General features: G+C 59.1%; 1 protein-coding gene across 1 annotated transcript in view; it reads left to right on the top strand.

The window, feature by feature from the left end:
• Nucleotides 1–13,824, top strand: part of SLC7A5 (solute carrier family 7 member 5) — a 32,502-nt gene extending 18,678 nt beyond the window's left edge. The window contains exons 3-10 of the mRNA XM_025427063.3: nt 4,267–4,372; nt 4,879–4,923; nt 5,345–5,468; nt 6,382–6,485; nt 6,881–6,977; nt 8,208–8,357; nt 10,102–10,279; nt 11,370–13,824. Coding sequence (XP_025282848.3) covers nt 4,267–4,372; nt 4,879–4,923; nt 5,345–5,468; nt 6,382–6,485; nt 6,881–6,977; nt 8,208–8,357; nt 10,102–10,279; nt 11,370–11,425 — 860 coding nt within the window. The 3' untranslated portion in view covers nt 11,426–13,824. The remainder of the gene's footprint in view (nt 1–4,266; nt 4,373–4,878; nt 4,924–5,344; nt 5,469–6,381; nt 6,486–6,880; nt 6,978–8,207; nt 8,358–10,101; nt 10,280–11,369) is intronic.

A 13,824-nucleotide genomic window follows, 5' to 3' on the forward strand; every position in this document is an offset into this window, starting at 1 on the left:
CGATCATATTCTTGCCTGCTCTCGGAGTGACATAGAGCTACAGGGTAGCTTGGAGCACGGTGGCCTTCCGGGGGACTTGTCATTCATCTGTGTCCGATGCACCCCGACTGTGGGAGCCGTGGCCTGTAGGCCAAGCATGTGTCATTACCCTCCAGAGCTGCAGAGCCCTGCCCTGTGTTGCTGCCATCCGGGTTAGCTGCCCTCTGCATCCCAGAGAGTGGAGCAGCACTGCTTGCCTCCATGCACCAGTGCACCCCCACCCCAGCCCTGACAATCCCAGGTGTCTCCAGGTATCGCCAAATGCCCCCTGGTTGCAGAGGACAGGTGGGTGGTTGGGACTACACGTGGATTTTAGAACCTGCCCTCCCCCAGGAGGGCTCCACGTCTCCTCTGCGCCCCTGCTCACCACCTCAGTGGCCCTGGGCAAGGCGCAGCTGCTAACACCCATCATGAAGCAGAGGTGTGGCTGCCTCACCCGCTTCTCGCTGGAGCCAGCCTGGAGATGGGTGGGCCCTCCTGCCAATTCTGCAAACCTCCTTAAAGCCCCCCTGCAGTTAGGGCTCCAGCCCCAGCAGGACACCAGGGCAGCGAGGGCAGGCGTGGCCCCTGTCTCTTAGCGGCCACCCAGACCCAGTGCCTGCTCCCTGGTGCCTTCGAGAAGGAGGGGCAGCATGCTTGGCCGGCATTTGGTCAGGAGCCTGGAGAAGCTATGGTCCTCCCTTCTGGGCTGGTGTCCAACACAGGCTAGTCTGAACAAACCCAGGAGCCCTGCAGGGGCGCATGTGTGCCTCCCCCTCTGGACAGTTGACTTGCAGATCCCTCCCTTGTCTCTAGGGTGCGGCATGCTGCGTTTATGGGAGATGATCGGGTGAGTGACAGCCCAGAGGAACTTGGCAGAGGGTTGATTGGCAGCCACATCCTTGGCAGAGCTTTGCATGTTCCCTCACCCCACGCCAGGGGAGAAACTGGGTCTACCGGTCACGCTCAGTGCTGCAGGGTCTGGGAGTGTGGTCCCTCTGTGCACCTGGCTGCCTGCTTTCCTCCAAAGGACTTGGGGCACCTCGCAGGCAGGTAATGGGCTCTCAGATGACCAGGGAAGGTCCCAGCAGATGGCCCAGCCACACTTGTCCTAGGAGTAGAAGTCTCTGTGGGCTGTTTGGGAGGGGACTGGCTGAGGCCCCCAGGGAGATCCTTCCATCTGTGTTTGGTCAGGGCAGCTAGTATTTTCTTGGAGTTTTAGATGCTGTAAAATCAGGCTGTAAATGTAGACAGTACTGTTGTACATCAGGAATTCCACCCCCAGTATGACCATCTCAGGGAGACGACTGTGTATGTCCCAGCTCTGAGCTGGTAGCCACAGTGGGAGTAGCGCCTGTGGGAAACTGAGGCTGCACAGACCTTCTCGAGGCTGAAAGCACCTGCTTCTTACTCGCCTTGAATTTCATCCCTGCCCCAGTGCTGTACCCCTGGTAGCCAGGGACCCTCTGGGCACCCACGTTTTACATCTCCTGTACCAGGCTTTGGTGGAACCCCAAAGCCACAAAAGCAACAGCCATCCCTCTGCATGGAATGTCTCCGACCCACATGTGCACACACGTGAATACACGGTACACACATGTGCACACACAGTGTCACTACTTCAGGTGGGAGCCAGTTTTAACAGCTGCACCAAAATCTATATCACTACATATGGGGAAAAAAACTTTACTTTGAGTAACAGACAGGATACATAGAGGTGTACTTCAGTAGGAAATGGAGTAGATCAATGAGAAAGTATAGGCTCCAGACACCCGTGTAGTACGTGGAGGGGCCTTTATCGTGGAAAGCCTCCCATGCTCCAGAAGTGGCTGTGGGACTCGGACCTGCAATCCTCAGCAAGTCTGGGGGAGTGGGAGCCGTCTCAGCGGGTTCCTCCAGACTCTTAGGGGCAGCCGGGCCATTCTGGGAGGAGTGGGGTGGTGTAGACTCGGGCTCAAGCACGAGGTGAGTCTCCAGTCGTGGTCCTGGATCCCATGCACGTGGGCGCTTGCCCAGCCCCAGGGCAGATAGCCTGAGCCACCGTTTCTCTAGCTGTTGGATAGTAGACGTACGTGGACAAGGCCGGGGGAAGTGGCAGTGCTCTGCAGGTGTGAGGGAGTGCACATTCCGGCCTGTTTCCATGGGGGAGCCACCAGGAGGGAGCCCAGAGGGGCTCTGGGTGCTGTTGGATGAAGAGTATGTTGTCCTGAGCCAGCTCTCTGCACCGCCCCCGGCCACCCAGGCTGCTGACTACCCTGTGACCAGGCAGTCCCAGGACCTGGGCCTCCTAGACAGGTCCCATGCGCCTGGGTGAGGTGCCGGCCACCCCGGGGCCTGTGCATCTCATCATGAGACCATGGCCTCAGGGCAGTGGGGGCTGGGCGCCTCTCAGGTCCCATGTCCACTTCCCAGCTCAGATTTGAGATCAAAGGCATAAGCTGACCTGTGGTGGCCGGGCAAACAAGCTCGGGGCGGGGGCGGGAATGCCACAGGAAGGCAGATCCAGAAACAAGAATTCTGGGGTCCGTCCTGCCCCTCCCCACTGCACTGTGTGCTGGAGACCTGAGCTGCTTTGCAAGTGCAGGCTTCTGCTGCATAAGATGACAGGGCTTTATGGGAAGCTCCCTTCCATGCTCCCCTCCGCAAACCTCCTCCCATATTGCCACCGGGTCCTGTTCTGGGTTAACAGGAGGCTGTCACCTTTGGGAGAAGTGGGAGGCCTTGGGCTCCCCAGGGTCCTACAGACCCACCCACCATGGGTGACAATGACCCGTGTGGGGCCCCCGAGCCCCAGCCCAGCCTGGGCCCATGGCTTCTCAGCTGGACGGGGACACAGACCTTCACATCCAGAGCCCTGAAGAATTTGTGGTGTGACCTTTTTGCAGTGCTCTAGTGATCCGCACCCGACCAAGCATGCAGCCCCTCCAGGTTTGTGTGTGCCTGGAAGGCTGGCCACTAGCAGGTGGGCTGAGGGGCTGGGCTGGCTGTGTCCCTGGGCACCTGCTATCTCATGTACATGTCCCTGCTGCAGCCATCCCAAGCAGGGGAGCCAGGTGTTGAAAAGGTGTGGGGCTGGCCCCTCACTATGGAGCCAGGGCTTCTGGGCCTGAGCGTCCAGAGCCATGTTATGGACAGTGTTGCTGAGCCACAGAAAGAACCCCCGTAGCCAGAGTCCCTCCCAACACCCACATTTCCCATTGTGTGTGCCAGGTCGGGTGTGAACACACACCCATTTCCCAGGGACTTGTGACTGTGCCCTTATTTGGAGAAAGGGTCTTTGCAGATGTCTTTGTGGGAAGAATCAGGGTGGGCCCTAAATCCAGTGTCACGTGTTCTGATAGACACAAAGGGGAGACACAGCAGAGAGACAACGAGAGGGTGGGGGCAGAGATGGGGGCACCTGAGCCGCTCCTGGCTGAAACGGTCAGCAGAGTGCTGGGCGGAGCTGTGCAGGGCCCTGGTGCCGTCTGCCCAGGAGGAGGACTGAGGCTGCGATGCCCCCAGGGACAGCTGTCTGGGAGGTGCTTGCGCTGAATGTCCCTGCAGACACCATGCTTCCCAGAGGCACATCCCTGTGTCCCCTCAGGCCACTTCAGTCTCTCAGGAGCAGCGTGTCCAGGGACAGATCTGAGTCGGTTTCAGGAAGTTCCGTGCTGACCCTTGCGGATGGGTCACACTCTGAGCTCTGTCACATAAGCAGGGAGCCTGGGTTTGGGGTTAGCAGCCCAAGATTCTCCCAGCACTAAGGGGAATCAAAGACTCGAGCCCGGGTGCCCCTGAGCTGGGACACATGTCACGGGTTCTGCAGGGAGTGTGACCAAGGCTGATCAGCCCCTGCTCCTGCCTGCATGAACCACAGGTGGACGCATACATGCCCCTGCACTGGCCCATTGGGGCATCCCATCCCCCAGCTCTTGGGCGGTCGGCTAGCACTTGGAATGGCCGAGGGTCTGTGGAGCTGCCTCCCTGTGTTGGGTGAGCTAGGGGCCTCTTGGGGGTCATGTCCCCTGGGTCACAGCAGAATCCTGCTCACCTGCGTCTGCTTGCTCCTGACCCCGGGTAAGTCTGGGAATGCTGTGGCTAGCTGGCTCAGCAGGTGCATTCAATTTGTTGCCGTGGAAAGCCTTCACCCTGGCATTTTTGTTTGTGACTGTATTTTGCTCCAGGAACATTCCAGAATTTGTGGTGTGACCTTTTTGCAGTGCTCTCTAACCCGGCATTCCTTTCTGTCTGTTTGGCCTTTGCCAGGTGATGTGTCCAATCTGGATCCTAAGTTTTCGTTTGAGGGCACCAAGCTGGACGTGGGAAACATTGTGCTGGCGTTGTACAGTGGTCTCTTTGCTTATGGGGGATGGTAAGTTCTAGAATGTCTGGGTCTCTGGCCCTCGGGACACACATGGTGGGTGGGCCCTGAAGTATCCCAAAATCCGGTCTCCTGGCCATCTGTGGGCAGTTTCGGAGCGTGGTGGGAAAGCCTCTTAGAGCCATTTGCAACCCAGAAGAGCACGGAAGGCGTGCGGGGCAGCCCTGGGCACTGTTCGCAGCGCACCTGGGCCCCTGAGAAGCTGTCCCTATAGACAGACCTCTGTTGACGTGCATAAAGCATTTAGACGCGAAGTGCTGGGCTTGGAGCTTCTTGACGTCTCCTCCCCAGGAGCGAGGGGCCTGTCTGCAGCCCTTGCTATGATGCCTCCTGTCCCCTGTGTCCCCAGCTGCTCCCCGAGGGGCTTCTGGAGGTGGGTGCGGGGATCCCCATCCATGAGCCCAGAACAGCCAGGAGGAGCCCCCGTGGGATCTGTGTTCTTCCCCCCAGTGATGGTGGGAGGGACGTATAATTAAATTCTGCTTTCTCAATTCCAGGAATTACTTGAATTTTGTCACAGAGGAGATGATCAATCCCTACAGGTATGGGTACGAACAGAGACTTCTCTGAGGGAGGGAGGGAGCCTGGTTCAGTCTCCGGGCCACCCAGGGGCCCTGCCTCAGACGAGCGCAAGACCTTCCGGGGGCTCTGGGGTTAGGATCCATGCTAGGGCAGGGCGCTGGTTTCTGTCCCCACACTGGCCGCACGGTGGCCGTGTGACCTGGAACAAGGCTCCCCTGCAAGATCAGGGCACAAGGCTGGAGGGCTTGAGTTGCTGGCCCAGGGTCACCCAGCCACCCACCTGCCAGCTTCCAGCCACTCACCCGGGCCGGGAACAGTCTCGCCACTCACCACCTTCCCCACGCGGTGAGGCTCAGGACCCAGCCACCGTGTGTTAGAGGCATCTGGTCCCGCTGCATGCCGAGCTGCCTTCTGATAATGTGTCCCTCCTGTGCCTTCCAGAAACCTGCCCCTGGCCATCATCATCTCCCTCCCCATCGTCACCCTGGTGTACGTGCTGACGAACCTGGCCTACTTCACCACATTGTCCACAGAGCAGATGCTGACGTCAGAGGCTGTGGCTGTGGTAAGATGCCACCTGCCAGCCCAGCCAGGTCACTGAGAGGCCCACCACCTGCCCCCTCTGAGCCGGCCCCTCCCATCCACGAACCACACCCTACTCGGAGGGGTCGAACTGTATTTTGCCAACCCCCAGAAAGAGTAGGGTGCTCGTTCCTCACCCTGGCTCATGTGAGACTCATGGGGTCTTTGAGAGTGTCGGTGCCCAGCCTCCCCAGGCCAGATTTAGGTCAGCATGTGCGGTGGTCCTGCCCTGAACACAGCTGGGCCTAGAGTGAATCCAGGCAAGCAAGGTCTCTCCAGCCCTGAGCATGGGAGGGGCAGCGGGGTGGCCTTGCCCCATCCGCGGCCTGGGTGCATCCTGAGCCTCCTCTGCTGGACACTCTGGACACTGGCTTTAGCGGCGGGGCGCAGCATACCTAGGCCCCATGGAGGCAGCTGGCTGGGTGCCTTGTCAGCCCTCAGACCAAGCCGGGTGGCCCCAGAGCTGGTGGACTCAGCTCTTGGAGCACCAGCCATTCCATCTTCTGGATAAACACCAAGCCCTGCTCTGGGAGGGCACCAGGAGCTCAGCCAGGGACAGCAGTGCACCCCTTCCCCTCTGGAGCAGATGTGCTGATGGGGGGAGACCGTGGCCAGCCTGGCATATAGCAGGGTGAGGAGTGCCCAAGAGTGTGGACAGGGAGTGAGGCGCAGGGCCCTGTGCTAATACACAAAGTCCCATCTCTGGGGCTGCCCCCTAAAGTCCAGACCCCCAGGGGTCACTCCATGTGTAGACGTCTCATGATGAGCATGTAGGAAGCCATGCAGATGGAAATGTGCCAGGGCTAGGCTATGAGGACACCTGTCGTCCAGGTGAAGATGGAGCCCTGTGCTGGGGAGCCCCAGGGCCACGGGGCTCATGCTCAGTGTTTGCCTAGGACTTTGGGACCTATCACCTGGGAGTCATGTCCTGGATCATCCCTGTCTTCGTGGGCCTGTCCTGCTTCGGCTCCGTCAACGGGTCCCTCTTCACGTCCTCTAGGTGAGCTGTCACCCAGGCTCTGGGAGGTGGGAGGCTCCGCTGTCGCAGTGGGTAGCCAGTGCACACACACTGCCTTCTCATGTGTGCTCTGGATTTTGTTTTGTCATGTTTGAGTAATACAGAAATGAGGGAACCATGAACTCTACTCTGACCCCCGGACCCTGCCCAGAGGTGACACAGCTGTGTCCTTCTGGACTCTTTCATGGGTTCATTTCAAAACCCTGCCCAGGGGGATTGGAGGTAAGGAAGGCTGAGTCTCCCCCCTCGCCAGCCGAGCCCATCAGGGATGCCAGGAAGCCCCCGGAGGGAGCCCAGCCCTTGGGCCTGGGCCCTCCCACTCCCTGCCCTGCCTGGGGTGCATGGTGGCAAGGCTGAATGCCCACTCCTGTTCACAGGCTGTTCTTCGTGGGGTCCAGGGAGGGCCACCTGCCCTCCATCCTCTCCATGATCCACCCACAGCTGCTGACACCCATGCCTTCCCTTGTGTTTACGGTAAGCGAGCGGTACTGTCCGGCATCCTGTCCTCTGTCCCCGGGGGAATGCAAGCAGGTTGAAACAGGAGACGGGCATGTCCCTCAGGACCTGTCTGAGGGGCTCCCCCGCAGGAGACCGGGGGAGGGAGGCTGCACGTTCTCCCCATGAAGCCTGTCCCCTACTGTCCACCTGAGGCCAGCACAGATGCACAGATAATTAGTGTGAGCATTTCCTCACCTTGTGCTTCATGGATTTTTTTTTCTTTTTAATTCCAAAAACTATGCGCAGTGGTTGTAAAACAAAAGACCTCTAAACAGTCTGGAAGTGTGTGAAGCAAAAGCTGTCTGAAGAGACATATCAGAGCTTTGTGGGCATGTTCATGGTGTGCACAGCACGCCCAGCCTCCGCTTTTGTGTGAGATCACGTTACAACGTGCCTTCCTTCTGCCCGTCTTCGTCTGTCTGTGTGGGTATACGCAGTGTTAGGAGCTCTCTGCCGCTGCAGCACAGCACCCCACACACGGGGGAAAGGGGAATCGCCTGTTATCTGATTCTGGGAGTCCTGCCCTGGTGCAGGGTTCCCCATGAGGTGGAGATCCAGATGGCAGTCAGGATGCTGTCCCAACTGAAGGCTCGATTGTGGCTGGAGGTGCCTCTTCCCAGATGGCTCCCCACACAGCCACAGGCCACAGTTCCTCTGCTGCAGGATGTGGCTCCATGGGTACTGTGTAAGCGTCCTCACGACATGGTGCTAGGCGCCCCAGAGTGTGCCAGCTGATGGTGGCAAAAGGAGAAAGCCACCACACTTTCTGTGACCTGGCCTCAGAAGTCACGCTCCATCACTACTGTGTTTTTCTGTGTTAGGAGCGCAAGTCCACAGGTACAGCCCAACTCAGGGACAGAGGGCTTTGGCCCCTCTTGAAGAGAGAAGGATCCAGTGATTCTTGGTTGAGTTTTAAGGTGCTGCAGAGTTCGATCTTAGTTTTGAAACCGCTGCATGGCGTGCAGTGCCTGAATGTGCCACAGCTCGTGGTGTCACAGTAACGCTGCAGCCAGCGTGCGGTTGGGTGTTCCCTTTCTGCACCGACTGAATCCTGTTTGCGGGGCTGTGCTCTCTGAGAGCCCAAGTGTTGCTCAGACCAGACCTCCCCTTCAGAACAAGAGTGAGCAAGCGTGGTTTCCCTGCCTCAAGGCTGCCCTGCTCCTGGGCCCCACCTAGGCCTCACCTGGCCCCTCTCTCATCTTGCAGTGCATCATGACCCTGCTTTACGCCTTCTCCAGAGACATCTTCTCCGTCATCAACTTCTTCAGCTTCTTCAACTGGCTCTGTGTGGCCCTGGCCATCGCCGGGATGCTGTGGCTTCGCTACAAGAAGCCTGAGCTAGAGCGGCCCATCAAGGTGAGGGGTGGGCTGATCCGGGGCAGCACGGGCTACGGCACACCGAGGGCCGGTCAAGGGTTCGGCAGAGTTGTGCACCCCAGAAACAGAGTCTGAGTGTCCACCAGAGTCCTGGGTTGGCACTGTCCTCCTCTGAGCCCGCATCTTCCCAGTGCAAACCAGCGGTCAGGGTACTTTCTCCAGAATGTCCTGGTAAGGATCCAGCAAGATACACATGAACACACTTGTGTTCGAACTAGACAGAGGGATACCTAGTTCACCTGATGGCTATTATCGAGAACTTCTTAAGTGCTGGGGGTCATCAAAGAACAAATTAGATCCCTGTGTCCCTGGCCCCCTTGAGCTCCTATTCCAAGGAGGGGAGAAGACGTGAGTAAGAAAGTGCCAGGTGGATGCGTGATGAGCACCGCAGGGCAGGTGGGGGGGGGGGGTGGGGGGAGAGGCAGGTGCCAGGGCAAGAGGGAGAACAGGTGGGCGGAGGTGGAGCTGGCCTCAGTGCCCACCCTGGCCTTGGCCAGCCCAGAAGAAAGAAGGGTGCTGGCCCTTGTCAGCTCCATACTGGGGCCCAGCTCCCTAGGCCCTAGGGTGACCTTGTTTCTCTGAGAAGGGGCATTGGTGAAGCCTGCACTCCTGCTGAGAGGTCAGCTACAGCCCCACGTGCACACCATGGCCAGCAAGTGGCCACTGGCCAACAGCCCCGTCGCTTGTCCAGTTCTGGTGCATGGCTCCTCACAGTTGGCACCTGTCCACAAGCCTCCTCCCTGGCTCTCCCCCCAGCTCTCAACAGAGACCAGTGGGGTCCAGCAGGGGTTCTTCTGGGGAGACCGAGGCAGCCTCAGTGGCCTGGGTCATTGTGGCCCTTGTTGTGGTGGGCGCTGTCTCTCTCACAGCCTGGACACAAGCTGGGCACTGTCCCCTTGTTAGCAAGGGCTGTGGTGGGTGTTGTCCCAGTAGGGCCAGGTGGGGCATGCCCTGTGGGCTGACCTCGGGGAACCCTTGCTCATCCTTCATCCCCTGGGCTTTCTGCCGGTGTGTAGACACCAGCGTGTAGACAGACTGATTGCATGTGGAGATGAGCCTGCCCGGCAGAAGGCATGGGGAAGCAGACGCCGCTCCTCTGCCTTGAACTCTGTGGGTGGGCCGTGTGCCTGTGGTGTGCAGACTGCGGCCCCGCCTGTCCACACAAGGGCTCTGAGGAGGCGGGTGCTGCTGTGTTATTAGCGGGTGCCCACGGCCTTCCCAGCAGTGCCGGGCCCCTCCTTTGGGTGACCGTGGGTTGGGTGCTGGGCAAACGTCTCCACCCTGGGATGGAACCAGGGAGGCTGACCTTCCCTGACCTTGGGAAGCCTCAGGGACTGAGCTGGGTGTTTCCCTCATGCATCAGCACCCTCTGTGTTTTGAGTGGTTACTGCCCGGCTCCAAGTGCTCAGGGCACATGCTGGGAGAACGAGGTGAGGTCCACTCGGAAAACCAGGCAGGCTGGAGCCAGCAAAGGCTGGAACAGGCCCTGGAGGTCAGAGCCCTTCCTAGGTCGGCCAGGAAGTAGGAGTGGCTCAGAGCAGGGAGCACACCCTGTATCCCGGGGATCCCAAGGGAGAAGATGCTTCCGGCGAGGGCACAGGAGATGCAGAGCTTTCAGCAGGGTGGACAGGACTTGTGACCACAGACAGTGGGAGGTGTGGGCAGGGGGTGCCGGGCTGCCTGGCATCAGCTCCAACCTCCCGTCCCCCCCACCCATCCCCAGGTGAACCTGGCCCTCCCAGTATTCTTCATCCTGGCCTGCCTGTTCCTCATCGCCGTCTCCTTCTGGAAGACCCCCGTGGAGTGTGGCATTGGCTTCACCATAATCCTCAGTGGCCTGCCGGTCTACTTCTTGGGGGTCTGGTGGAAAAACAAGCCCAAGTGGCTCCTCCAGGGCATCTGTGAGTACCTGCTGGGGCCTCCCTCCGTTCCTGCTCTGGGACCCTCCATGCCGTGCCCCAGAGCAGGGCTCTCTGCAGCTCTGATCTATCCCCTCCATTGAGGAGCAGCGCAGGTCCCAGGGTCAGCCAGGGTCGCCGAGAGGTGGCTGTGAGGCCCTGGCCGAGGGGCCGGCAGTGAGGCTGAGCCTTTGGAATTGGGCAGCGGGTGTTGACTGTGCTGACTGAGGTTTAGGGCGCTGTGGTGTGTTTGGCAGTGACGTCTGGCCCGCGTATTTCAGGGATAAGACGCTCAGCTTGGCACCAGCTAATCTCAAAACAAGGGATTCCAGAGAACCAGGCTGCTCTTGCCAAGTAATGAAACCCCACCGTCTGTCGCCAGCTTAAACACAGCCGGCTGACCTAGAAAGGCAGAGGACAGTGAAGGATCCTGGTAGTGCAGTCCTGGGCTCCGTTGACAAGTCCCATTTAAGACCCTTTCCTGCAATCATGTCTGAAGTGAAAGGCTCCTAGGCAAGTCCGGGGTCTGTGGGCTGCGCCCCGGTCAGTGCACACCAGGTGGCCATCCCGCATTCTCATGGGCACCTGCCTGTCGGTCATCTTAGAGTACGCCACAGCAAGGAACCCCCTCCCTCCTGAAATCGCCCACAGTGAGCACTTGCAGTCTGTGCATGACAGGCGTTTGTTGGGCCCTGGGACTCGCGCACCTGCTCTAGCCCCTCTGCAGGACCATGGGCCAGCAGCGGTCATCCTGAGGAGGGCCTGCCAGCTGCCCGACCTGGTGTCTGCCCAGACCCTTAGAAGGGCCCTGGGCTCTGAAACAGCTCGGGGATGGGCCCAAGCCTGCCTGTTGCTAGGTTCCTCGGCCACACCAGCTGGGTGACTTGCACAGTCGGGGCAGATGTGCAGGCTGGCACCCAGCGGCGGGGAGGCCCACGGGCCCTGGGCACATGTGCGCTTCAGTAGCTTTCACATATAGCCCTGGGTTTCTGGCCGCACCTACAGCCCTGGACAATGTGGCCATGGGGATGGGGTGAGCTACAGCCCACATCCCCCACTGGTGCCCCTGACCTAACTCGCTGTCCCCCCACAGTTTCCACGACGGTCCTGTGCCAGAAGCTCATGCAGGTGGTGCCTCAGGAGACGTAAGCAAGAAGGGCCAGGAAGCTGCCGGAAAGAGAATGCGCAAAGATCCTGTTAAAACATCTCATACCCCCTTGAAAAGCGACTCTGGTCCTGTCATCCAGGCAGCTCAGCTGAGCGCCCCTCATTGTCCCTCCACCAGGTCAGGGGGCTGGGGCCACAGTGAACACTGGTACGAGTTCAGTCCTAGAAAGCTAACTTCCATCCTTACCTCCATGAGCATAAGAAGAGGCCAGGCCCCCGACCCTCCACAGACTGACTGTTCGCCATGTTGGGCCCTCTTCCTCCCCACCTTTATTTGTATTATTTTTTTAACTTAAATTTTGGGTCAAGTTGATGCTACCAAGAGATTATTTTCTAAAGAAATGAGAAGGAGTAGGGGGAGTTTTGTCCCCCCACACCCCCTGCAGTGTGTGATATGTGTCAAGGGACCAGGTGCTGGTGCAGAGCACCGTGCCCGGCCCAGCACGTCACCCAGGGAGTGAGGGCTTCTGAGCACCAAACACTCCGGTCCCACGAGCAGAGCAACCAGGACTCCGGCCTCGCTGTGCGGACCTCAGAGATGCACTGACAAGACAGCAGCCCAGACCAAGCGCTTGGCTTTCTTTTGTTGTTGTAGACGTAGTGACTTTAGTGAAACTAATCTCGGGACTTAGATCTCTTTGCCTTAAAGACCCAGAGGTAGACCCCTCCCCGACCCCCAGAAGAGAGAAGAGAAAGTCACCAGAACAGCTGCCTTCAGAGAGTGACACTGTCCCCAGCTCAGCAGACGGAGGCTTTCTGCACCTGGTGTCTACGCAGGTGGGGGCCCTGAGCAGAGGTCACGGGCAGCCGGATCGTCCTGAGCTCCCACCCGTGTGTGCCACCGGACCACAGAGCAGAACCAGCTCCCAGGCTAGCCCTGGGTCACCCAGGACACACCAGGCTTCTGACCTCATGCATCCCATCCTGGATGCCATTGTGTGCAAGGGCACAACTGCAGGAAGACTCGGGCAACCCCTGTGCCCACTGGGTGTGGGCTGTGGGTAGCACTGCTTCTGGACTGTTCTCCGTCCGGTATTGGGACTGACCTATGGTTATTCCAGGCAGAGACTCAACACTCAAAATCTTCTATGACAAACCAGATAAGAAAGGCAGCCACCATGACCCCTAATGGGCTTCCCTGGCCTTGCCAGCTGGCCGGCAGCCCAACAAACCACCAGGAACTGGTTCCGGCTCCTGGTGGGGGTGCTGCCCTCACTGCACAGCCCTCCGCAGGTCTGACTCCATTGCTGGGAAGCTGGGGCCACTCTAACTACACCTGCTTTGGAGGCTGTTGTGACTCCTCAGGCTTGTCTTTGTCGTTCCCATTCCTTCCGGGGGTGGGCAGCTGAGGCCAGTGTACCTTGCCAGGCCCTGATCTTCGGTGCTGGGTGGCTCTGTCCTGTCCTCTGACCACTGAGCTGAGCCCTTGGACATCAGGCTACCACCAGAGAGGCTGCTGTCCCCAGGGCCACGTGAGCGTTGGCATGGCCTGCGGCCCTCCTTCTGGGCTCCGGGACCCCCATGTGACCTGCCGGGCCTGAAAGCAGCTCAGGAGGCTGAGAAGCCAGCCAGCTGTCCCTCCTGCTTTGTGCCAGAGCACAGGGCTGGCTCTAGGAAGAATGCAGGGAGCCCCATGGCCCCGGCCGGACCATGGCAGCCTTCCTGCGGCGGCCCGCCCCAGCCTCCTGTAGGCGGGTGTGGGGAAGTGGGGCATCATCAGTCTTGCAGGGATGGGCGGGGGTCCCTTCTCACCAGGTGGGGGCACTGAGGGCTCACGGGCAGTTCTGCAGCATGCTGTGAAGGCGGGTTGGCGGTCCAGGCTGCAGTTCCTGGAGCCGCTGCCCCCCACCCAGCCCAGGGCCCCTTGGAAGGAGCCGTGCAGACACCGGGCGACACTTCCATGGTGGCAATCTGGGCAAGGTGGAGACTCCACTCCTCTGACCGCTCTCTACTGACAGGGGTCCCGAGTACTCAACGTTTGTCGGGCATACTAGTTTTTTTTTTTTTTTTTAAAGCAAACCATCATAACCAGCAAGCATTTGTTAGTGGTTCTGCTGTCTCATCCTGACCTGATATGTCACTGACTTAAGGCTTCTGTTGGCACCGTGTATATTTATTTGCAGAATTGGCGTCCATCCTTGCTGCTACACAGTGTCCCGTGGTCCTGGCGTCCCCATGCGTCCCTGTGCTTCCTGGCTATAGCAGCATGGCCAGGACACCTGCTGCATAAAGGCGTGTGTGGCATAACGTCTCTCTTTTCCCATCCGTGGCTAACTTGTTGCACTTAGCTGGTGCAGGGTGGGGAGTTCAGGGGTTTTTTTTGTGTGTGTGTAGAGTTTTTCGTTTGTTTTTCAAGAAAAACAATCAGAATTTTAAGTCCT

Source organism: Canis lupus, chromosome 5, assembly GCF_003254725.2.
Source record: "Canis lupus dingo isolate Sandy chromosome 5, ASM325472v2, whole genome shotgun sequence".
In the NCBI taxonomy this organism is placed as follows: domain Eukaryota; kingdom Metazoa; phylum Chordata; class Mammalia; order Carnivora; family Canidae; genus Canis; species Canis lupus.